The sequence below is a fragment of the Typopeltis vanoorti genome, chromosome 9 (assembly GCF_054136105.1).
Source record: "Typopeltis vanoorti isolate ZY-2024b chromosome 9, IOZ_Tvanoo_1.0, whole genome shotgun sequence".
NCBI lineage: Eukaryota > Metazoa > Arthropoda > Arachnida > Uropygi > Thelyphonidae > Typopeltis > Typopeltis vanoorti.
In genome coordinates, this window is record NC_143557.1 from 97,847,842 (window position 1) to 97,875,557 (window position 27,716).

Below are 27,716 nucleotides of genomic sequence, written 5' to 3' on the forward strand. Positions count from 1 at the left end.
TGTTGGAATATCAAAGAGTGTGGAAAAAGGAAATTTTAAGTTTGTAAGATGAATGCAGGTATGTCTCAACCATCAAGCTCAGATTTAGATGACTCAAGTTTTTTGCAACAATTGATCCCCTACATGTGTTCCCACAATTCTCTGGAGAGGGAGATGATTGTGTGCACACATTCTTTAAACACATCAAGGAGCTCAGAGGAATGGGCCAATGGAGTGATATACAACGCCTCATGCTCATACGTGGAAGGCTAATAGGGAAAGCGAAGACAATTCTTTGCTCGCAACCCATCCTAAGAAGAACCCTGAGATATGAACAATTCAAGGAAATTCTGATCTCTGAATTCTCCAAGAAGGGAGGAATTGTTCAAGTACTACAAGTGCTTCCAAGGAAAAGGGGATGAGTCAATACTTTTCTCAATAGAATATTGACTCTCACCCGAGAAATGAGAACCTCACCAGAGGATTGAGACCACCTTGAGTGGGTAGTGCTCCAACAATTTCGAACAGGCCTCTACCCTGAACTGCAAGAAAGTCACTCCAGAAAGAAGTAGAAAGCCTCGATAAATGCTATGAGGTAGTCAAAGAAAGAGAGAGAATATTGAAGGACATGGCACAGATCACTGATCTAAGAAATTTAATATTAGAAGTCTTAGAAGAGGGGAACCCCAAAATCGAATCAAAGCATCAGTTGGTTCCAAAAATCAACACTGAGGGAAAGCTCTGCAAGATGCAGTGCGTGAGCCCCACAGAGATGCAAGGTGAAAAGAACCTCACCTTGGTTGAAGGTTTCATAGAGAATATCCCTTGCAATTTCCTCTTAGACACTGGAGCACATATTTCGGTCATCCCTCATTCGCTATTCAAAAAACTAGGCACCCTGAGTAATGATAGCTTGGTTGAACTTCAACAACCTCACAAAATCATGGGAATTGCCAGAGTTGAACTTTGTTCCACCACAAAAATTAATGTAAACATTTCGATGCCTTGTTTCCCCATAAGCGTTATGCACGGATTGATAGTTCTCCCTGATATCTCGGGCCCGGACCACCAAACTGTGCTGGGATTGGACTTCTTGAGAAGAAACCAATTTGTGTGCAAGTTTGTTAACCAATCACTGTCACTCTGTGGGAGAACTTTCAAACCTAAACTCGCTCCCGACAATGTAAGCAAAATAAGTGTAAATAGGTCGGTTGGGGAGGATAATGGTGGTGGGGGGGGGAGATCAAGATGGGTGGAGAGAGAGACTTGTGTACAATGCTCTGAAGTTGAATGACTCCGATCCCGTTAAGGAGGAACTCCAAGAATTTTTTCAACTAGTGTATAAGAGATATCCCCAGGTATTCACTGAGGGAATCACCTTCTTATCATGCACAAACGTGGTTGAACATACGGTGCAAGTCACTTTAGAGACACCGATATATGTTAAGCAGTACCAGACACCTTTGAAACACCTGGACAAATTGGAGAAATTATTAATGGCATATGAAAAGGTGGGAATCATTGAGAGATCAAATTCCTGTTGGAACAGCCCCGTCATTCTGGTTGAAAAGTCAAACGGAGACCTAAGGTTTGTGTTAGACCTAACAAGCAAAATGACTCTCTAGACCTTGGCAAAAACAAGCATTCTTCGATTAACATCTGAATTCATATCCATTACTTGCTGCTTAAGTGATTCTAAACTGCGAAATATTCCATCCAGTCTTTGATTGTTATCTCCTTTTGAACCTCATCTTCACATTCCATTTGTTCGTTCTCTTTGTATGCATGCTGTTTTTCAATTTCAAGATCATTGTCACTCAAATCTTTTGAATTTGAATGCAATAATTCTTTAACATCTTCTGCATGACACCATCGAAGCCAAGGTCTTCACCAATGGCAATGATTTCTTCAACCACATTGTTCAGGATTTTGAAAACCACCTAAGTCATTAGCACATTCTGGCAAAAGGTTTTTCCAAACAGCTCTTATGCAGTTAGAAGACACTTGCTCCCATGAGTCATGAATGTTTTCAATTGCATGTTTAATGTTAAAATTTCTCCAAAATTCTTGGAGCATAGCATTTTCTCCCTTTGTTGTTTCTACTGTCTTTTTAAGAAAATAGGCTTTGAAAATTGTAATGACATCCACAGGTTGTAGCAATGATGTATTTGGTGGAAAAAATAAAACTTTCACATTTTCACACAGATCATTAATAGAATTTGGATGACCAGGTGCATTATCTAAAAGCAAAAGAGCTTTGAAATTTAAGTTATTTCCTGTGGGAGGGATGATGTCTTCATGATCATGACTTTCTTTCTCTTGGCCAGGAAACACTCCTTGAGGCTTGCATGTTTTTGCATGGTAAATTTAAAGGTATGTTAATTAAAATTCTTGCTGCATAAATAAAGGGATTGTTGTACTCATTTTGATGCGTTAATCAAATCCTGCATTAAGCATGGCATACCTATATTTTGCCCTCTTTCCCTTGGAACTCTACTAGAGCTGAGACTTAAATTAAAGAGCCTAGCCAAAGGCACTGCAGGCCCCATTGCACATTCTTGCAAAAACCCTAGCTGATATTCCATGTAATCCCACAGCTGTATTTACATTGAGATTCTTCAATATCCTAAGAATCTCCAATTCAGCTACCTCTGTTCTCACATTAGTGTCTGTCACAAATGTTAAAGCAGTAACCTCACTACAATGATATATTCTTGCAAAGTAGTCACTCAGTAACTCAAGTATTTTATCTGCTTCTGTCTTCCCATGACCATCATCACTCATTATGGTTAATCTTCCATAGTCATTCTTCCTCTTACTTGCCATATAATGAAAGAACTCTTTGGGATTACCTTTGGCCTGCTCAGCTAGATTCTTCTCATAATCTGATTTTGCCTTCCTAGCTATGCTGGTCACCTTACTTGCCTGAACTTTGTACTCTTCGTGAGTTTGCTGGTCACCTTTCCTCTTTATATATCCTCCACAGCATTTTCTTCTTCTGCAGCTCGTACTTAATAATATTATTCATTCATCTAACTTCTACCTGATTAACCCTCCTTACCCGAGGTGTACAGTTTAATACTGCTTCCTCTAAATGAGTGGTTCTTAATCTTTTTTTTTACCTGGCACTCCCTTTCAACTATTTGTATGGCCTGGTGTCCCCTAATGAATTTTACACTAGGTTAATGACTCAATAAGATAATTATAATATATTATTAGGCAAACCTAAATTACTATCAACATATTTGAACTGATATTTAATTAAAAATTAATGATTTTGATATAAATTAATTTTTACTCAAAAAAGATGTAAAATTACTGTATTTAATAAGCCAATCATTAATGACTTCCCTGAGCCTGATGAGATCCTGCTAATTTTTCAATATCAGGTTCAATGTTCGACAAACGAAGTCTCAAATCTCCTCTTTCACTTATTTGCAATCTATTTCACTGTTTAGCTAACAACTGCAACACGACACTGAATCTTTTCTCGACTAAATATGAAGAAGGAAAAGCAATGGGTGGTAATTTTATTTCTTGCCAAAGCTGAGGATACTCACACAAATTTGTTTGAACAGAAATGGCATCAGAAAGAAATAGATTTATGATCTGATCTTCCTAAGCATATCATAATCCCCTGCCTTATAGTTCCGCAAACACCCCTTCTTGATAGAATATTCCTCATGTTTTACAATCACCCAGAGCAAGTCAAGACTGCATGGTCACTTTCACCAATTAGAAGTAATGTTATCACTTAGTTATGGATGGCTCTTTTAATCCTATGTCTTGAACTGATAGATTGCTCAACATGTGGAAATTTCAGTCAAGAAAGGGTTTATGTGGAACTACAAAGCAAGTGATTATGACAAACTTAGAAGGCAACTTTTAGCAGTGCCACTGGTTTTCCGAAAGATACCAACAAGTTGTCCGTGATGGAGCAGTGTCTCAGAAAGGGAAGGTGACCAGTGGTGTATCTTATGGTTCTGTTCTCGGGGCCCTTCCTACTGTTTATCTTATTTGTTAATGATATTTCACGTAAATTGACTGAGGGTCTTCAAATGGCTGCCACTTATGCAAAGTTAGGTACAATTCTCAGGAGTAGTGCTGATGTTAATTCTCTACAGGAATATTTGAATAGACTTTTATCTTGGACAAATGAGTGGAGATATAGTTTTAATATTAATAAATGCAAGGGGTGTTACCCTTTGGGATACAGAGATATAAGGCTACGTACTGTATTGGTGGAGCTGTACTTCAGGAAGTGGATGAGATTTGAGATCTTGGAGTGATGGTAGACAGTTCCGAGAGCCCACAACAAGTGTTGCAAAGACTGCACATCATATTGCTGATATGATAAAAAAGTACACAGACAACACATGGACTATTGTGCTCAATTTGGTCACCTAGTTTTTATTATGATGTAGAAACACTAGAGGGTCCAAAGATGAGTGCTCAAAGTGATATCAGGAGTGTCTGTTATGAAGAGTTTGAGGTAATGAGGATTACAGAGGTTATTGGACAGGAGCTTAACTCCTGCCCGATTTACCCTCCTGACTTTGTGTATACTGTGTGATATTGCTTCCTCCAACCCTTGACTATGTCTTATGCACTATGAACATTCTGCCCTTGCAGATCGTTATATTATGGTACAGATTTAAGTTTCTTCCTAAGCATATCATAATCACCTGCCTTATAGTTCCACAAATACTCCTTCTTGATAGAATATTCCTCATGTTTACAATCTCCCAAGTCAAGACTGCATAATCATTTCCCCAATCAGAGGCAATAGCCACCTTAGTTATGAAAAGGTCTTCAAATCTTATAACAAGATCCAATACTCTTATACCCCAAGTGCCCTCTGTCACATTCTGCTACAAGTAATTATCTCTCAGTAAGTGTATAAATTCCATTTCTTTCCTGCTATATGATCTTTCCTCCTTCCAATCTATGTCTCTGAAGTTGAAGTCCCCCATAATAATTACTCATCCTGCACTCACTGTACTAATCTGCTCATGATCTTCCACATCATCCCTAGCATCCTCTGTCCTATAGCAGCAACCAATTTTAAATTTTGTCCTATTGGCCTCAATCTCACAGCAGATTGACTCAAAAAAAAACTACCATCTGCATGACTGACTTCTACTCTTGCTGGCTGCAGTTCATTTGCTATCATCAACAGTATGCCTCCCCCCCCCCCATCTTGTGTACTTTATCCTCCCCGAAAATACTAAATCTCTCACATTTTATCACTGTAACTACATCTGCTGTTAGCCAAGTCTCACTAAAACATGTAATTTGCGAGGTTGCACTGACCAATACACAAAGTCCTCCCTCTTGCTCCTGATATTTGCAATGTTAGTATGTAGAAACGGCAACATCCCTGTAGGCCTACAACCACTTTTACATCCTTATTTAACTACCTTATTCAATATTTTTGTTTGAGAGACTAGATCTGCATTAGTTTTTCTAACTTTGTGCTTCCACACTCTCACTCTAACACCAAATCCATTTAAGTACGGTTCATTAGCATTGTACAAATCTTTATGTCCATCAAACTCTACATCATTCTTTCTGTATAACTTGCATGTTGATTCATTAACTATTATCATCCTCCTCAGTTTGCCTCTATCATAGTGTGGCTGCAGACTTGCAAACTTCACCTTCTTCCAATAATTCTTTCATATACAATATTTTTCACCTCTCAGGTTATTGGTTCCAACCAAATGTTGGAATGTTGGTCTAAAAGCATTACTAATATTATTAATTTTCGTACCAGGGAACAAGATTTTGCAGTGCTTTTGTGAAGTACTCCCCTTATCATAGAACTGCTTAAAAAATTATCTGTTTAGGCTCTTTCTCTTGTTTATTCTTACAAGTTACTTTTTGGTGTTGTTAGTTTACAGTGATATTAGTTTGCTGAGGGAAGGAAAAGGAAGAGGTCCATTTCCTTCCCTCAGCAAACTAACATCACTGATCTTCATGTCCGGGAAACATGCTTTTGTCACTTCCTCATTAAGTATACCTCTTATGATCGAATTTCCATACAATACCTTCCCATTACTCCCAGTTTTATTACATTTCCATACTTTTCTCATTCACTTTTTCCTTTATTCTCCTTCCTGATGGACCACATGACAAAAATTTCTTCAGTCTCTCTGGCTCATGCTCTACCTTGTGAAAAATGCCATGTAAGCATGTTGTTTCACTCTTGATAGTGACTTCATTATCCACATTACCTTCCACCACTTCTTTCATGCTCTCATTCATATTTTGCACACTATTGTTCACTCCTTGCACATTCTCTATAACAGTTTCACTATCTTGCATTATACCATTAATACTAGTTGCTTGATTCTCTCATTTTCTGCATGGCTCACATTTCTTGCACTTGCAACATGAAACATTTCTGACACTCTTACTTTCATACCATAAACCATTCGCTCTTGGTAATTAGTATATAGAACATGCACGCACGCACGCACACACACACACACACACACACACACACACACACACACACACACACACACACACACACACACACGCACACACACACCACTCCATCATATGAAATCCCTCATGCTGAAATCAATGGCAGAGCAAGCAACTACTGAAGATGATATTAAAATACTTAATTCTATTCCTTCCCTTTATATTCCAAAAACTTAGAAGCTATTAAAAGGCTCCACTCAGAAAAATTCAGTTGTTTTTGATGCTATAGTGAAATTTATTGAGGAAAAAAAAGTTGAAAAGAAACTAGGTAGTAGATTTTGTTTTTAAGAAACTCTAAACAGTAACTCCTATAACATACTCACTTTTTGTATGATTAAATAAATATGTTTGTTCATTATTTCATTAATTTAAATGCCATTTCTGGTGTGGATTATATAGTTCAAATTGCATTTTCAAGCAATCTGAACTTGTAAAAAACAATGTAAACTTGATTCATGACACTCAGCCTATGCAAATTTAGTGTTTTACAGTTTGGGGTTTGTCAATTTACAGATGGTTCAATTATTATCATTATTATTACATGACACCTCCAAGGAGTCCAAAGATTCATCGAGGAAGGGCACCTAAACTCTACAACTCTCTGTCTCCACCACTCAATCCACCAACTACAACGAACCACAACTACCATCATCATCATCCACACCAACGCCATCTACCGCCCACCAGTATTTTCACAGACAATCACAAACATCCAAGCCCACGGCAGGATTCGAACCTGCAGCCTTTTGGTTGGAGAGCAGATATGCTAACCACTCAGCCAACCAGGCTGACAATTCAATTAACAACAATTTTTCTAGAACAATTAAGTCACAAAAGTGACACTATTTATTTTATTCTAAATTCAGGACTGTGTTAAAATACCATTAAGTCTTAGGATGCATACTGATATTCACTTTTCCCCAGTCCTTTTAAGTGTAATAATAGATTTCATTATACAAAGTAATATCAACAGTAATAGGAATTTTTACTAATTTTTTACAATGATGATAAACTGAAATAACAGCAAAAAAAAAATAATAAAAATGCAGCAAATTTTCATGAATTTTTACTCTATAATCATATGATTTTGGTGAAAGTACTTGTTTTGCCTGAATGCTTTAAAACTTTAAATATAGCACCATGTAAGAATCCAAAGGTAATAGCAGATATGATAATTTCAGAAGTTATTTATTCACTTAAGTATTTGTCAAACTCGATATATATTTTGTGTCTAGAAAATAATATATTAAGTGTTAAAAGTTTTAAGTTCTACCTCTTGTTATATTTAATGTGAATTTTGTACAAAATTTCTAAATTTACCTTCCTCTGCCTACTCTCCACACATTCTGTCACAGATGCCCAGATATTGCCTTTATGGAGACGTAATGCATCTCTTGCTTCATCGCTGGATATAATTCCAATATCGTTTTCGACTTTGTCATGCCCATAATTAGTGGCTAAAGTAATTACTGTTTCGATCATTGGTTTCCAGTTCTCTTGAAGCCAATCAACTGGATTTTGTTTACCACAATTGTTGAGAGCTACCTGTATGTCATCAGCTGTAAATCCTAGTTGTTCTGCTTCCTAGATTTTACGTAATAAATAAAAACTAGATTCAAATATAATCAGATTAGTTTCATAAATAAAATAATCAAAATATAATTCAAATACAAATATTTCACATTTAATTATAATGTAATTTTGACTCAACCTCAAACTTGACATCAGTAGAATTCAAGCAGAATGGACATAAGAAATATAAACAAAAAATAATTTGAGAAGTACCACAATGACATAATTGGCAGAGTGGTTAGCATATCTGCTCTCCAACCAACAAATAGGCCACAATTCAAATCCTACTGTGGGCATGGATGCTTGTGATTGTCTTTAGGTGGTAAATGAATTTCATCAACAGGTTTAAGATCACCCACCTTGCTTAATGGAAGCCTCAAGTAGCTTGAAAAAAGATCCATGTTTGGTCTCTAGAGCATGATTTCCAGATTATGTACAAAGTAAATAAAAAATACAAAAAATATATAAAATTGATAAAAATAGAAAAAAAATTCTTAGTCCACCCATGGGTACTAATATACTATAGGTTTACAGAAAAACCTTTTGTGGGTGGGAGCCATATAGAAAAATAATAATAACTACAAGTATGTTATATTCAAGTAATAATGATCAGGGAAAGAAAGGAGTAGCTATACTATTCAACAGTAAACATGAAGATTATCTACTTGATGTAGACAAAAATGAAAACAGAGAATTAGACTTTTTTTCTGCCTAGGATCTCAGAGGTTGTACTAAGGAAGAAGCAGAGCAATTTTTCAAGTATTTAGAGAATGCAGCAGTTAGTCTTTGTTAACAATCTAAATAGTAGAGTGGAAAAGGAATAATAAACATACAGAAATGTGCTGGGAAAATTGCAAAGCTAATAACAATAGTAAGTAGTTGCTGGACTTCTGTTCACAATATGCAATTAGTCATCATTGTCATGATATATCTAATTCAACCTTGATTCAACATGAATGTTAGATCATGTGTTGGATATGCATAATTCACATGGTGGTAAGACAGAAGAAATAAGAAGTCTCACTGACTATGTTATTGTAAATAGCAACATCTTCATGCTGGTTCAGGACACAAGAGTATATGAAGTATTTAAAACAGGAAGTAATCACTATTTTTTTTGGGGGGGGGGGATAAAAATGAATATCATATTTAAAAAACATATATACAGGGCCGTCGCCAGATTAAATTGCACCCTGAGGCAAACAATTAAATATCACCCCTGATGGATTATAAGACATAAATATAAAAAAATCTCCAATTGTTATTTTGTTTTTATTACAAGAGAAACATTAATGCAAAACAATTATATAATAATATTAATTAAATATTTGCTCTATGAGGATATTGCACAATAAAACTGTTTATAAGCTCTTCTAAATTTAAATTATAAGATATGTCTGCCTCTATCGATATAGTTGCTAGACCAATCAATCTTTCTTGGGTCATTGCTGTTCACAAATAATTTTTAATCAGTTCAAGATTGGAAAAACTTTTTTCTGCACTTGTTACACTAACAGGAATTGTTAACAATATCCTTAGGGCGGTGGTTACGCTGGGATAAATTTCTACAAGATTTTGTTATATATATGTGTGTGTGTGTGTGTGTGTGTGTGATAAAATATGGTGAAGACCACTTTTCTCTTGTATTATTTTTGAGAGAATTTTTAATTTTTCAAATAAATCTATTGCATCTACATCAGATGTAAAATATCTTGTCCTAATATGTCACCTACTGCAATATGGCTAAATGAGTGCCTTTAATTAATCGGCACTGTGAGGCAGGCTGCTTCTATGCTACACTCTGTCGACGGTACTGCACACACACACACACACACACACACACACACACACACACACACACACACACACACACACACACACACACACACACACACACACACACAAAAGTTTTTAAAAAATCAACATTGATCAATAAACAATTTTCAGAGGTGAACTGTAGCCTTTAACATATGAATATTATTGGGAAAAAAAAATGAAAGATTTTGAAAACAAGAAACAAACCTTGGAGACTCAGTGGCAAACTGTGAAGAAAACATTGACTGATTTAGACAGGATGCATGTGGTGGTTATTTGCAAGGATAGAAAACTGGGAACTCCATGGTGGGCTCAGGAAGCACAGTGTAAAAGTAGCTAGACAAAAGTAATAAGAAAACTTTGAAAAGAATACAGAAGATAAATATTCAGTCCACAGACTTATCAAGGGAGGAACGACACATTATGCCATGCGCTAACCAACATCTGCATGATATCCATCATACTTTGCTTTGAACTCATTCATTAATATAACATCCTGTAATTTCACCACTCTCCAAGCAAAAAATCTAGTTCTCACACCCTTGCTAAATACATTCTCATACTAATTTTCAAGAATGACCACTAGTTTGCTCCCATATCTGCACTGAAAAATTTTCTCTATATATCAATCCTATAAAAATCTTTCAGTAATTTGTAATCTATCATAATGTCCCTTTTCTGCCTATGAACCAATTTCTTAAAACCACAAATCTTCAACCTGAACACAAAAAAACACAAGGGATAAGTAATACTATTTTTTGTGCTAATTCAAGAAATCTCTCATGGCACAAGTATCTCTTAAAAAACAATCTTCAATCTATCCTTATAAGGAGCATTCTATAAGCCAGCCAACATTTTGGTCACTTGCTTCTGAATCCTCTCCACCTATTTATCCTACCAGCCTGGTTGGGCGAGTGGTTAGTGTATCCACTCTCCAGCCAAGAGGCTGCAAGTTCGAATCCCACCAAGGGCATGGATGTTTGTGATTGTCCTACTAGCCATTTACCATATATACTTCTATAACCCATATCCTGGTGCAGTATGTCTTTGTGCCATAAAAATAAAAAAATCAAATCAAACCTATTTATCCCAATGCATGGAAACAATTTCATACCCATCATCCTATTCCTAAAAAAAAAAGAGTGATGGAAATCAATCATCAAACTACTAACCAATTGCCATTACCTCACTGTTCTGCAAAATAATGGAGAAAGTAATCAACAGCATAGCCAACTTCTCCACTACTTAGAAGCCTGCCAATTAACCAGTGACCACCAGTATGAATTCTACCAATCAAAAGATCCACAGCTGACCTCTTAGCTTATATCACTCACCACTGGACATGTGTCATGGAAATGTTTGGAGAAACTTTGTGCTCTTGCCCTTGACATTTCCAAAGCCTTTGATTGCATGTGGCATCGTAGCCTACTTAACAAATTATCATCCTTTGATCTCCCTGCCACCCTCTGTAATTAGGTAGCCAGCTTTCATTCTATTCATTCTTTGTGAGTCATGATAGATGGCTCCCTCTTTTTGAGCTTCACTATTGATGCTTGAGTGCCTCAAGGCTCTGCCCTATCACCTACTCTCTTCTTCATAAATGACCTACTCGCAATCACCATTAATCCTATCCACAGCTTTGCTGATCATAGTACTCTCCACTTATCCTACTCATTCAACAAACCATGCAGTACTCTGACGTCCCAGGCAACAGATCATCTACAACCAGTGCCTTAAACATTGGCTTCTTACTAATCTTCAATGGAGTGAGGACAACCTTGTCATGTTCAATGCCACTAAAACACAGTCTTGCCTTTCCTCTCAGAAAAGAGACCTCAACTCATCTACCCTTACCTTTAGTAACACACAAATCACCAGACAAGATCAGATCTCTCTCTCTCTCTCTGCTTGGACTAACATTTACTTCCAGTCTCTCCTGGCATAAACCCATCACATCAATAGCCTCCTCAGCATCCAAGAAACCAGGCATTCTCTTTCTTTCACAAGGCTATTTTACACTCAACCAACTCCTAACTATATACAAATCTCAAATCTGCACATGTTTAGAATACTGCTCACATGTTTGGGATGATGCACCTAAAACTTCGCTTAAAATCCTTGATGCTGTCCAGAGGTGAGAAAATAGGCCTCACTGATGATCCCTCTCTTATAGATTCACTTCAATCTCTATCTCACAGATGCAGTGTTTCAGTACTGTGTCTATTCTAGAAGTACTTCCATGGTCACTGCTCCAGTGAATTAACAGCTATCTTTCCTTAACTTTCAATTGCACCTGTTAATACAAGAACAGCAGCTGCCCAGCATCCTTTTACTGTGTAACTGCAAACACATCAAACCTGCTAATCCTCTTCCTGTTTTATTCCATCCACCTCTCTTCTCTGGAACAGTCTTCTTCATGAATAAAGTATTCCCAAACAATTACAACAAAAAAAAAAGCAATATACTTCTATCTCAGTCCTCATCTGCACCCTACACACACGAAACTGATGCGCTTATAGGTCTCTTGACCTCTTGTGTATGGAATCGAAATAAAAAATAAAAATAAACACTTTCTTATCCCTAAGAAACCAAAGTAACTAGACGTGCAAATAATCTAGATACATATAAGCCTTATAAAGAAGAATGATAATTTCCTTATTGCAATCTTCAATAACCAATTAATCCTATGAGCTGTTTTTGCCACTTTTGCAATATGCTATCTAAATTTCAACTCCCTAACCACCAATGTCCCTAAATATCTTTGGCTTCATCAATTTCCTAGAGTACAGTTCCATTAATGTGGTACACAGCTAGTAATCTTTTCATCTCAAAATACATAACCTTACACTTCGCCACATTAAACTGATATCTGTTCTCCTGTGGCCATATCGCCTATGCCATAAATCATTCTGCAAAATTTCAAATAATCTTCTTAACACTATTCTACACAATCTTGCATCATTGGCAAACAACTGAATATTTCCCCTCAGATAATTTCCTATAGCATTAGTGTACAAATTAAACAGTAGTGGCCCAAGTACAGAGTCAAGGTCTTCTACTGGTTTCTACTCCTGAGTAAACCCACTGTGTGGTATTTCTCCATCAGCTGCCCTCTCATCCATATTACCAACTTCATATCCATCCCAATTAGTTGAAATTTACGTATCAAAATTCCATGCAGTATCTTTGTCAAAAGTCTTTGCAAAGTCTAGTATTCAACAATGATATTCAATCAGAAATACTGAAATATGCATAATTACCTGGTAGTCATTGACTTTATCCAACTCAGCTTATTATAAGCTGAGCTCAATCTTATTATAAAAAGTAAGCTGAGGCATGACCATTTACCCTTCACAAAACCATGCTTCCCCCTGGATTTTTCCCTTAACCAAAGTCTTTGCAAAGTCTAGTAATCAACGATGATTTTCAATCAGAAATACTGAAATATGCATAATTATCTGGTAGTCACTGACTTTATCCAACTCAGCTTAACCTTATTATAAAAAGTAAGCTGAGACATAACCATTTACCCTTCACAAAACCATGCTCCCCCTGGATTTTTGGATTTTTCCCTTAACCAACTTCTCCAATACCTTAACCACCACTCTTGCGATGCTAATCAGTCAATAACTTGCTACCTCAATCTTGAAACTTGCTCCTTCATGCAACTGAACATTTCTCCCCTCTTTTCAACCCAGAGCTGAGATTTAAATTAAACGATGGAGGTCAAAATCACTAGCACTTCTCTAACACCTTCTCACAAATACTCGTTGATATACTATTTAATCTTACAGCTATATTCACATCAAGGTTCTGTAATATCCTATGCATTTCCAGTTAATCTATCTCTATTTCCATATCAGCCCTTGTCTCTTTTATTACTGCATTATCTCGACATGGGCGATATACTGTTGCAAAATAATCACAAATTTGGCAACATGTACTAGAGGCTAACTAAAAAAAAAAAAAAAGCTTACAAATAGAGTAATCAAAGATGAAAAATGTGGCATTAAAAAAAATGAAGATATCCTAACCGATGCTTGGAGTATTTACTTTGATAGATTGCTAAATGAAATAAAAATGACAGAATGATGGTAGACAATATTCAAATAGAATGCAGTAAGAAGTACACATCAACTGAGGTAGAAACAAAAGCTATAAAAAAATCTGAATGGGGATGGCAGCTAGAGTAGATGATATTCAATTAGAAATGCTGAAATATGCATAATTCAAAAAATATGGGCAGTGGATCAAATTCTAAATGGAGTTTTTCCATAGTAAACCCATCTATAAAAAGGGAAATAAAACTATTACACAGAACTTTTCTTACCAAGCATTCCAGGCAAGTTTGATGCAAGTATACTTGAGAAGTAGTTAAGAAAAATTGTAGAAGAGAGGAAGACATTTGGATAAGAGCATCATCGATCCATAATACAGCTTTCCAAGCTTCCACATTCCACTGTACATGCTCCTCTTTGCAGCACTGAAGATGATGCTACATGTTGATTCAGGTAATGTGGGTTTGCATATTGTGGTCCTACCATCCATATTGTGAGCCTCAGTTCTGAATGTCTTTATTCAGATTTATGTTCCAGTCAATGCCCAGAGTTCTGCATTCAATGTGTCAGTCGATGAATGCCATTTTTTTATATATCATCCTTCAGAGCACCCTGCAATCACATTTGGTGAGTGTGGTGGGTCATCCACTGTGGGTGGCACTTGCAGTTGACTCCCTGCACTTCCATCTCAGTATGGTATCACTGATTGTTGACTGGAATGGCCAATCTGTCAAAAATTTGCTGAACAATAGGCCTACAACATGTCTCCTATCACAATGCCTCTTTCAAACTCTGTCAGTTCCCTTCTTGCAGCCATTTCACTCAGATACAGTTGCACTGACTTGGGAGTATCATATTCCTCCAATTTATACTGGCTACAAACATGTGACTTGTTACATGGCAAGATGCACTTTGCCCATGGGGGATGTCCACTGACTTCTTTCCAAACAGCGTATTGGAAAGGTGGAGAAGGTAACCCAAAATCACACTAAGAGTTGTGATTCCATTTTATAAAATCATGGTCAGGCCACATCTAGATTACTGTGCTTAGATCTGGTCACTGGGATTTGAAGAGGATAAGTTAACCATGCAGAGGGTACAGATGAGAATAACCAAACTGCTATCAGGACTCTATGATGTTATGAGGATAATCTGAGGAAATGCAAACTACAGAGTTTGGTTGATGGAAGACAAAGGAGTGACATGACTGACACATTTGAACAGTTTAGACATATTTACTCAATTGACATAGGAGAAATATTTGATACAGTAGTTACTGGAAGTTGTAAAAGGAGCTGGTGTATAGCAGTTGAGAAGTAAGTTTGTTTTTTTTGCATGGTGGGTGGTTGGACCTTGGAATTCATTGCCTGATAGAGGATCAATGTGCTGTATGAACTATACATATAATAATTATACAGTTTAAATGATACATTATGTTGAGCAATACAATGTAATGCAGCAGTTAGAATTGAAGAAGATACAAGATGATAGTTTGATAGGAAGTCATGTGTAAGACAAAGATGAACCCTACTCTGCAGTTAATCATCATCTATATGTATAGTGTTATATGAAGGAAATTGGAATAAGTCCTGATATCAAAATTGGAGATGTTAATCTCAGCTCTTTATTTTATGCAGATGATATTATACTCTACTCCTAAAAAAATACAGTACAAGCATGCAAACTAGTTAATTAAACTGATGTTGTAGCAAATTTGGCATGAAAATCAGCAGTTAAAAAATGAAGAGTAGGGAAAATACTCAGGAATACTGAATATATCAGCTGCATTCTGAATGGAGAATCTACAGAACGTGTAAAACATTTCAAATATTCAGGGGTAATTTTTTTGTTTTTTAGTGAAGATGGCAAATTAAATATGGGAATTGATGGTATGGTAAGAAATTAACTGAATAAATTTATGTGAAATAAGTAAGAGAGAGAGATTAGTCAAAATACTAAGACAGTTTTTGTTTATTTTAAGTTATGGATCTAAGATATGTAAAACAGCTGATCAAAGACTAGAGACCACATAGTTCTAAAAAAAAAAAAAAATAGGGAAGTAAACAGTTGGTATTGATGGCAAAATCATATTAAAAATTAAGATATTAGAAAGAAACTTGACACTGTTATCATTCAGGAATATATTAATTCTAAATTCTGATTCCTAAATTCAGGAATGGGAGAGGAAGGATTAGCAAAGCAGGTGTATGATGTCAGGAAAACGATCCATAGGCAGAGCAAGATTATGGTGGATTAATTCAGTTAAAATATGATATGGCAATATTGGAGTCCCAGTAAAAATTCGATTAATTTGGGAAAAATCTGTCAATACAAAGTTAGTAATAATGTAAGCTTTTCATATTGTAATGCCATAACTTTCTATACCCCCCCCCCTGGAGGATACATATCAAGAATTTGATGATGATGATTCAATTCTGATATTCATGATGATATGAAGAGCAGCAAAATCATACAGATGCTACTTATGAATTACTATAATGATTCCCATACCAACTATATCTGAAGTTTACTACAATTACTACAATATTGCATGTAAAAATTTTTTTTAGGATGTATCATCTTCAAGTGAGTCAGTCAAAAAGTAGGTCAACAGATATGTGGAAGGTTAGTTTGAAACTATCTGGTATGAGATAGAAACCAATAGAAAAATATATATTTGGTTGGTTGCTACTGTAGGCCAGGCATGCAAGGGAAGATATAAATGGCATGTATCAACAAATTAGTGCAACAAGCACAGGCAGAGTAATTATTATTTCGGCCTCAACTAAGAGGACATAGACTGAAAGGAGAGAGAGAGATCACATGGAAGGATGGAAGTGGAATTTATGCACCTACTAAGAGTTAATTACTTGAAAGTGCATGTAATGGAGAGACCTGGAGTTTGAGAGTGCTGGATCTGGTGACAGTATCTTAGGATCTAACCACAAGCAAAGCAGATGGACTGCCTCTGAGTGGAGAGTGATCATGCAGTCTTTAACTTGCAGGGAGGGGTGCACATGGAATTACAGGGCAGGTGATTATGACAACCTGTGAAGTCTACCTTAAGGGAAAAAGGTTAGCAGTGCATGGGTATACAATCTGATACTGATTTCTTCAAAGGGTTTTTTAAGGAATCAGTATCAGATTGTATACCCAGCGGTCAAGATGAAAAAAATCACGTAGGAGTTATATAGATAAGTATCATTATGCAAGAGCTGGGAGGGGGGGGGGCAATGTTGTAGAAGGTATATAAAGGAAGAGAAAGGTGAGCTCCTGGGCAGTATAACGCACATGCAAGAAAGGCGAGTAGCATGATAAGATAGGCAAAATAACATTATAAGAGAAACAGCTGAGCAGACCAAAGGAAATCGAAAAGAGGTCTTTTCCCTACGTGGAGATTAAAGGGACAAATGACTATGGAAGAAAATTTTAATTGAAATGTGATGGCAGGAAGTTGACAAAAGCAGATGAAATAATTGAGCTGCTGAGTGATCACTCTACAGGAGTATATAATCCAGTAGTGGAAATGATAGAGAGAGAGAGAGAGAGAGAGAGATGTCAGGAACTGATGCAGGAATAGAGGGAGATGAAGTGTAGGTGCTTTGGATATTTCTGAATCTTAATGCAAATACAGTCATGGAATATTGGCTTGTGTATTAAGAAAATGTGCAAAGGAATTGGAATTATCTCTGACTAAGCTCTTTAAAAAATAGTTCCACTACATAATGGAAGCTCCAAGACATAGGTAGTAAATTACAGACTGATTTGTATTTTGGGAGTGATATCATAAAGGTACTGAAGAAGTTGGTCAAAGGCAAATTCAGGAATGGTGGAAAATCTACAGATTTGGTGGATAGGGAGTTGATGTTCAGAGGGCATATTGTAAAAGTAGCCAAAGTAGCTCAGAGTTATCTGGTTACTGAAGAATGTATTGATTAATCAGTACATTCTTCAGTAACCAGTGATGACCAGATGATGACAGTGATGACCAGATTTGTACACATTAATCCAGCCATACCTGGATTAATGTGTACGGATCTGGTTGCTTAGATTTCTTGGGGATGAGGAAAGTGGTAAAGAGGATCCAAAAGCAGAAAAGAGAGGAGGGGGAAAGAGTATGATATAAATATACATTATTGAAAGAGTACGAATGATTGACTGATTGATTAATGATTTACTGGAACAAGGACAGCAAAGGTCATACTGCATCAAAGCAAGGTTACAGCTATATAGAAGGTATAAATTAGCAAATAATATGTCCTGTATAAAAAAAGCAAATTAAAAAAAAAATTATAAATTAAGCAATTCAGTATCTACACAAAAATAGAATTCATAATCAAATAAATAGATGTTTAAATAAGTCTTTAAATAAATTAATTCTCAGTAAAAAGTTAAAAACATCATGTAATTTGTATGAGTCTGATAACATCTGCCTCAGCATATATGACTCAGCTAGTTGAGCAAAATTTCATTCCTCTCTCTTGTGTGAAGTGCTGGCTGGCTCCACCAGAATACGACAAATGGTCAGATGCGCGTTTCATTTTCCCACATAGTTGGGGTCAGTCCTCAATAAATAAGAATGTCTAAGATGACAGTGATGACCTATGTGGGGCCTAGAAACAACTTCATCTGTTCTGTATTTATGCTGATATGTACTTTATCTCAAGCAATTTGTTTGTCAGTGCTTCTTGCCATGAAGACTGTCATTGGGTAATTAGCTTTGATCTTATAAGTTAAAGTTTATATAAGAGACTGTCAAACAGAACATGGAAAAAGAACGAGTTAATCTAGCAGATGCATCTGCAATATCATTTCTGCAAAAAAGAAAAAAGCAATATCATTTCCTTTAATTCCAATGTGGCTTGGAATCCAGCACAATCTAATATCAAAATTAAGGGTCCTCATTTTGTACAATACGAGGGTGTTCTGAAAAGTTCTCAGCCTCAACCATAGATGGCAACACTATCGGCAAGATTTTTTTTTTCTAAGTAGGTACATCTGTCATAAGCATCCATGTGAAATTTCAAGTCATTCTATCAAGTAGTTTGTTTTATACAGTTGTCTGAAACAAAAGTGCTGTTTCTATCCCTTGAATGGATAAAATTGAGTATCGTGCAGTTATAAAATTCTTTGTAAAAGAAGGTTTAATGCCAAAAGAAATTCATTCGAAGTTCATAAAAGTTCATGGGCACTCTTCTCCTTTGTTTTCGACAATTAAGAAATGGGCTGCCATGTTTAAACATGGCTGTACAGCTTAAAGGTGATCCATGTGAAGGACGTTCAAAAAAGTGTAACAACACCAGAAATCACTGATCAAGTACATGATATGGTATTGGATGACATGAATGGCGAGTCAAAGTAAGTGAAATTGCTGAGGCTGTAGGCATTTCAAAAGAATGTGTAAGATATATTTTGCATGAAGAATTGCAAAGGAAAAGGTTTTGTGCAAGATGGGTGCCGTGCTTGCTCACAACAGTTTTAACAAGAATAAAATTGATTTTGCACGTCAATTTATTACTATGGATGAGACTTGGATTCACCATTACACACCAGAATCCAAACAGCAGTCAAAACAGTGGAACAGAAGCTGGTTGTTCAGCACCAAAGAAGACAAAGTCGGTTCCATCAGCAGGAAAGGTCATTGCATCGGTGCTTTGGGATGCTAAAGGCATTTTGTTTATTATCTTCTAAAGGGTAAAACAATAACTGGGGAATATTATTCCGATCTTTTAACCAGACTACATGAAAACATTCGTGAGAAAAGACTCATTTTGCAGAAGAAATAAAATCATCTTTCATCAGGAAAGTGCACCTGCCCACAAAGGTGTTTTGGTAATGAGAAAATTAAGGGATCTGCACTATGAATTGTTGGAAAGTCCATCCTGTTTCCCAGATTTGGTTCCCTCGGACTTCTATCTCTTCCCAAAACTAAAACTCTAACTCGCTAGTGAGCATTTTTCTTCGAATCAAGAGTGATTGCAGCTGCAGAAGGGTATTTTGCAGATCTTACTGAGAACAACTACAGGGATGGAATAATAGCGCTGGACAATCGCTGGAATAAATGTATTAGTCTTACGGGAGATTACGTTGAAAAATAAAAATAATAATAATTATTATTATTACGGGCAACTCCAAGGAGTCAACAGACTCATCGAGGGAGGCCCTAACATCATGTCAAGAACAACTATTTGACATTCACACAGTATCTATCATACCTCACCTTGAACTCATTCACAGTCATGGCACCCACAACAGACTCTGGCAGCTTATTCCACTAATTCACCACTCTCCAAGTAAAAAAACCTAGCTATAACACCCTTGCTAACCACACTCTTGCCCAGCTTCCATGTATGGCCCCCTAGTCCTCCCACCACCAGTCCTATTCTCAAAAATATCTTCTGAATTAATCTTATAGAAACCCTTCAGTAATTTGAATGTCTCAATCATATCACCCCTTTTCTGCCTATCAACCAATTTCTGCAACCCACAAATCTTCAACATGTTCTCATAAGGTTCATTCCATAGACCTACTATCATCTTGGCCACTCGTCTCTGGATCCTCTCCACCTCCTCCCCAATCAAGAAGAAGCTCTGGCTCATATCTGGGCACAGTAGTCTAGTGGGGTCTTATCAAGGTTTGATACAGAGGAACAATAACTTGTTCGTCTCTGCTTGTTAAAGTATTTTTCAGCAACCAAGTGATTTGATGAGCTGATTTAGCCATGTTTGTGATGTGCCCCCTAAACTTCAACTCCCTATCCACCAGCACTCCCAAATCCCTGGCCTCGTCAATCTCCTGGAGTACGGTTCCACCAATGTGATATACTGCTGCTAATCTTTTCACCCCAAAATGCATAACATTACACTTTGCCAGATTAAATTGATATCCATTCTCCTTAGCCCAGTCCTCCAAACTATCCAAATCATCCTGCAAAATTTTGACATCCTGTGCACTCACTATTGCTCTGCCTAACTTTGCATCATCGGCAAACAAATGAACACTTCCTCTCATATCCTTTCTTATATCGTTAATGAACAAATTGAACAGTAGTGGTCCAAGAACAGAACCCTGCGGCATACCACTAGTCACAGGCCATCTTTTGGACTCTACTCCTGAATAAACCACTCTCTGATATATCTCCATCAACCACCCTCCTATCCATTTCACCAACCCTATATCCATCCCCATATGCTGCAGTTTACTGATTAGAATTCCATGTGGTATCCTGTCAAAGGCCTTAGCAAGGTGCAGTAGAATCACTGTAAACCCATTACCCTTATCCAGTTCAGCTGTCACTGTGTTATAAAACGTGAGGCATGATCTACCCTTCACAAAACCATGCTGTGCCCCATACAGTATCCCATTTTCATCTATCCAATCCTGTATTTTCCTCTTGACTATTTTCTCCAAGACCTTGACAACAATTCCTGATATGCAGATGAGTCGGTAATTTATAACAGCAGTCTTTGAACCTCCTTTATGCAGTGGAACTATTTTTCCCTTTTTCCACCTCATCAGGACTAACCCAGACCTGAGACTCAAATTAAACAAAATGGTCAAGGGTACTGACAATTCTTTAGCCTCTTCTTGAAATTATAAATTTGTTTTTTTCATTGTTAGGCCGATAACTTTTCAGATCACCCTCATAGTACAACAAATTAACATGTGAAATAAAATCACAATTGTACATAGAATAGATAACTTTATATCAAATTGTTCTAGTATCTCATAATGTACAGCACACCGTACAGAAGTTTGGCATACTCCACATTGAAGTGGCTAGAATACTTAGTTCCATTAGCATTAAACTTTAGCTCTATATTCTGCATGAAATTTGTTGCTGCAATCTTAAGAAGAATGTATTCTCAAGATAGCTCCTTAAGTTATCTTGCATTCAGACAATATGGTTTTAGTTTTTTGATTATTTCATGATATCAGGAAGATGAATATTTTAAGTCTATTTAATATAAAAGAAATATAAGTGAATATAAAAGTCTATCATTTCTCTGTTCTTTTTTGTTTGGATCATAATAATTAGTAATACATAACGTAGACTTCTTTTAAAAAAAAAAAAGAAAAAAAAAATGAAGACAGATTTTATAACAGTCAGACCCTAGTAACATTCTAATACTTCTTTTGTTAACTCTCATAATCTGAAGACTATTGTGTTCATTTTCATTCACTCAAAAATTATATATTCTTTCTCTCTCTCTCTCATTAAACTGAATTTGGGAGGTTTAACTTAATTCAACAAACAGATGGTTTCTAGCCTAATTTACTTACAGCTGGAGCACCTGATGACAAATTGATTGATAACTAGCTTGAGAATTTTTGTACTGTGATTTTAATGTTAACAAGTAATGCTGAGGATGACTGGAAAATTACACACACACACACATAAATTTAGTACATATCAAAAGAAGCTATATGAAAACATTTTAAACGAACTTGGAGAATATGCAGCACTGTTTACTAATAAGCTATATAAAACTACTTCTGTTTCAAAGCACACACATATGCATTGGCTTAACTATGGATATTATTTTTTACTTAAATACTCAATCAACAATATTATTACTAATACTATTACTACGGGCAACTCCAGGGAGTCCTTAGACTCATTGAGGGAGGCCCTAAACATCATGTCCACACAACTATATGACATTCTCACAGTATCTATCATACCTTGCCTTGAACTCACTCACTGTCATAGCACCCACAACAGACTCTGCCAGCTTATTCCACTCATTTACCACTCTAAAAGTAAAGAACCCAGCTCTAATACCCCTGCTAACCACACTCTTGCCCAGCTTCCATAGGTGTCCCCTAGTTCTCCCACCACCAGTCCTGATCTCAAAAATATCCTCTGCATTAATCCTATAGAAACCCTTTAGCAATTTGAATGTCTCAATCATATCTCCCCTTTTCCGCCTATCAACTAATTTCTGCAACCAATAAATCTTCAACCTGTTCTCATATGGTTCATTCCATAGACTTGCTATCATCTTAGTAACTCGCCTCTGGATCCTCTCCACCTCCTCCCCATCAAAAAGGAACCTAGATGACCAAATCTGGGCACAGTAGTTTAGATGAGGTCTTATCAAGGCTCAGTACAGAGGTACAATAACTTGCTTGTCTCTGCTCGTCAAGGTATTTTTCAACAACCAAGTGAGTTGATGAGCTGATTTAGCTACTTTTGCAATGTACCCCCTAAACTTCATCTCCCTATCCACCAACACTCCCAAGCCCCTGGCCTCATTAATCTCCTGGAGTACAGTTCCACCAATGTGGTATACTGCTGCTAATCTTTTCACCCCAAAATGCATAACCTTACATTTTGTCACATTAAATTGACATTGACATCCATTCTCCTTAGCCCAGAACTCTAATCTATCCAAGTCGTCCTGCAAGATTTTGACATCTTCTGTATTCACTATTGCCGTACCCAATTTTGCATCATCAGCAAATAAATGAACTGTTCCTGTTAGATCCTGCCCTATATCGTTAATGAACAAACTGAAAAGTAGTGGTCCAAGAACAGAACCCTGCAGCACACCACTAATCACAGGCCATCTTTTGGACTCTACTCCTGAATAAACTATTCAGGAGTAGAGTCCAAATCTTTATTCGGGAGTAGATATCTCTACTCCTGTGTTTAGGTGGTTGATATCTCTCCATCAACCACCCACCTATCCATCTCACCAACCCTATATCCATTCCCATATGTTGTAGTTTACGGATTAGAATTCCATGTGGTATCCTGTCAAATGCCTTAGCCAGGTCCAGCAGTATTACTGTAAACCCAATACCCTTATCCAGTTCAGCCGTCACTGTGTTATAAAACTTGAGCAAGTTACTGAGGCATGATCTATCCTTCACAAAGCCATGCTGTCCCCCGTACAATATCGCATATTCATCAATCCATTCCTGTATTTTTCCCTTGACTACTTTCTCCAAGACCTTGACAACTGTGCTGATCGGTCGGTAATTTGCAACCGTAGTCTTGGATCCTCCTTTATGCAGTGGAACTATTTTCCCCTCTTTCCACACCTTCAGGACTAAACCAGACCCGAGACTCAGATTAAACAACATGGTCAAGGGCACTGATAATTCTTTAGCCGCTTCACACAAGACCCGTGCCGGTATACCATCCAATCCACAGATTTATTCACATTAAGGTTCTGTAATAGACTATTCACCTCCACTTCATTCATCACAATTCCTGTATAAACTAATGGTTCCTTCATTTTTTCAACATCACCACCTGGATGATATGCTTTTGCAAAGTGCTCGCTCAGTAACTCCACTATATTGACTGATTCAGTGACCTCCTTACAATCGTCATTCCTTAAAATTATTTTGCCGTGTACAGTTTTTTTTTTGCTTGCAGCATATTGAAAGAACCTTTGAGATTCTCTTTTGCTTGCATAGCTAGTTTCCTTTCATAATCCGCTTTTGCTTTTTTTACCACACTCGTTACCCTTCTGGCCTGCACTTTATACCGTTCGTGTGCCTGCAGGTCACCCCTTTCTTTAAATTCCCTCCACAGTTGTGTCTTTTTTTGCAGCTCAAGCTTAATGGTGTTATTCATCCATTTAACCCCTACTTGTTTTACTATTCAGACCCTAGGTGTACAATCAGCTATAACCTCCTGTAAATGCTCCTTGACCATTTCCCATGCTCTATCGACATCCAGCCCTTACAGTTGTACATGCCATGCCATGCCACTGATCCAAGCAATCTCCTAAGCTTGTCATACTTGCCAGCACGGTAATTCCACATATTGACAGGATAAATCTTTTAATGCTTCATTTTTGTATCACTCTACTTTATAGTCTAATTTCCTACTCTTGGTCTATATGTACTCCATAATCATGTTATAGTTATTCTGAATAAAACACTTTCTTTCCTATATAATTTATATAAAGATTATTAAAACATCTTAAAATTCAATATAGACTTACCCTAATCATGCGAACAAGTTCTAAACCTTGTGCTCTCATAGTGTCTTGTCTTCTGCGCTCCACTAACTCCTCCATGCTAAGATAAAAATCAGGTTTACGTAGTGGACGAGCATCAGATCCCCAACCATCCTTAAAAAGAAATTATCATAATGATACATTATGTATATGTAATCCTGAAATAACTAGCTTTATCACAATTGATTAACCCCATGCTTAAATATTACCAATATATACTTAGTAGTATTTATGATAAGATTTCACTAACAAATGCTGAATCTCAGTTAAATGGAGCGAAGTTATAATTGTACCTCTTAAAAATGAAAATAAAATGGGATGTTAAGATTATGGCCAACTTTCCTTATGCTGGTAAATTATTAGAACAGGAGAAGTAGAGAAGCCTTCATAGCTCAGTTGTAATCAACAATGCTTCTGGTTGCAAAGACCTGGGTTTGAAACCCATCTAGGATACAAAAAATCTTTATAAAGGGCTTTTCTGATGGTGGGAGGCTGGAAAAGCAGGTTTTTCATTTCATCCCAAAAGAGCAACCAAACTGACATCAAAAGCAGATTTTTGATGAATGTATCTGCCAGTAAAGGTAGGTTTTCGATAGCCACTTGTTGATAAAGTACCAGACGATGTGCGTGTAAGGAGGATGTTCAAGAATGGTAAACTACCAGCCTTTTCTTTTTCTGTGGTGAACTGAATGGCCTTCCAAAATTCCATAAAGAAGGTTATCCAGTAAGACCCATCATGAATTGTAATGACTCCCCCACTTATCGAATTGCTAAATTTTTGTCATGTTCATTAACTGCCCATACTGGACATTCTAGATCATTCATCAAAAATTTGACACAATATCTTGAACAAATCAAGGATGTTCAAATCAAAGAGTCTGACTTGTTAGTCAGTTCTGATATTGTTTCCCTTTTTACCAATATTCCATTAGCTGACACTGTCAACTTACTATATGATGATTACCCTCCGGATATCGCAAAGATTTTTGAATTTGTTATACATTCAGGATATTTCAGCTGGAAAAAACAAGATCTACAAACAAGTTGAAGGTACTGCCATGGGTAGCCCTCTATCTCCACCTTTGGCAAACTATTTTTTGAAACATCTGGAAGACACCTTGTTCTCATTCATTCATCCCCAACCCTTTCTTTGGTTTCGTTATGTCGATAATGTCTTTGCTATTTGGCCAAATGCTGAAGAGGAACTTACTACATTCCTAAAACAGATAAATAGCCTTCACCCATGCATTCAGTTCACCATGGAAAAAGGAAAGGCTGGTAGTTTACCATTCTTGGACATCCTCCTTACACGTACATCATCTGGTACTTTATCAACAAGTATCTATTGAAAACCTACCTTTACTGGCAGATACATTCATCAAAAGTCTGCTCACCTCTCAAAAAATCGGTGTTATCAAATCTTTAATTAATAGAGGCACAAAAAGTGTGCTCCTCCCCCTTAAGCTTACAACAAGAACTTTTTGCTATAAAAAGTTAATAGAATCAACCAATATGGTTACAACCCTAATCAAATCCAACAGATAATTGACTACTATGTTCTCCTAGGCATCTCAGACCCTATTGGCAGAATTTTGAAGAAGTATCATCTTATTCCCACATATTTTCCTATCAACAAAATTTCTCACTCGTTGCCATCTACAAATGACAAACTGGCACCTCTATCATTAGCTGGTGTTTACCAGATACCGTGTGAATGTAATTTATCATGCTTTGGACAAACAGGCCGTTCTGTGGAAAAAAGAATGAAGGAACATCAGTATTATATCGAATACATGAAACCTCATAAGTCTGGTCTAGCACAACATAGTATTGATACTAAACATAATATCCAGTAGGATAAAGCTTGTTCTTCTCCACAGATGTAAGTTTAAACATGAACGCCTTTTCAAAGAAAGTTGCGAAGCCCTTTTACATTGGCCTAATTTGAATCGAAATGACTCTCTCTCCCCCCAAGTTTGGGAGATTCTTATCTCATCCAACCCTCAATGAAATAGTTTTTAAGAATTATTTAATAATATTTTATTAATAGTAATTTTCTGGCACGCGGCGACAATTTTAATTGGTAATCCACCGACTGTTCTGTACTTTGTATTCCATTCCTTTAACTGTTTGTTCTACATTGATGATGTACTGTTGCTTTCAGTATGAAATATTTATACCTTTAATTCATTAAAGTTTATTACTGTTGGTTTTATACCTGTTAAGTTATTAATTTTGCCACAGGTACCTCTAAAGATTAGACTGTCTTGTACACCGCTACTTTGATGTTTTAGTTAATTTCTCTCTTCTCCCATATAAATGGAAGCTGGCTATCCACCATACCAGTTTTGCTTATTCTGTTATCAATTTCCAGATTTAACCTGCTATCTTCACTAAAAATGGTGCCTAAATAGCTGAAATATTTTACTTGTTGTATAGGATCTCCATTCAGAATACAGCTTAAGTTTTCTATGATCCTGTCTATTTTCATAGGTTTGGTCTTTTTTATTGATTTTCATGTCAAATTTGTTACAGCTGTTATTCAATTTAGTTTAGAGAATCCTGTAGAGTTGCACTGGATGTGTGGAGAACAACATCTGCATAAATCAAAGCTAAGTTTGACATCTCCAATTCTGACCTAATGCCCCTTTCTTTCATAATGTGATCCATATACTGATGAATAAGTGTGGAGATAATTTACACCCTTGTCTTACCCCTGATTTTACATCAAACCATTTTCCATTATATCTTCAATTCTAATTGCTGACTGACAACTTAAATACAGACTATGCATTGTTCTGTCTTTTCTAGATCTATAAA

General features: G+C 36.6%; 1 protein-coding gene across 5 annotated transcripts in view; it reads right to left on the reverse strand.

Moving 5' to 3' along the window:
• Positions 1-27,716, reverse strand: part of LOC150103285 (uncharacterized) — a 454,389-nt gene that overhangs the window by 229,830 nt on the left and 196,843 nt on the right. For all 5 annotated transcript variants that reach the window (XR_016548822.1, XM_090397913.1, XM_090397914.1 and 2 more), the window contains exons 11-12: positions 24,882-25,010; positions 7,792-8,055 (exon numbers count right to left, since the gene is read on the reverse strand). Coding sequence is in view for 4 of the 5 variants with exons in the window: in XM_090397913.1 (XP_090254039.1) it covers positions 7,792-8,055; positions 24,882-25,010 (393 nt within the window). In the remaining variant the exon portion in view is untranslated. The remainder of the gene's footprint in view (positions 1-7,791; positions 8,056-24,881; positions 25,011-27,716) is intronic.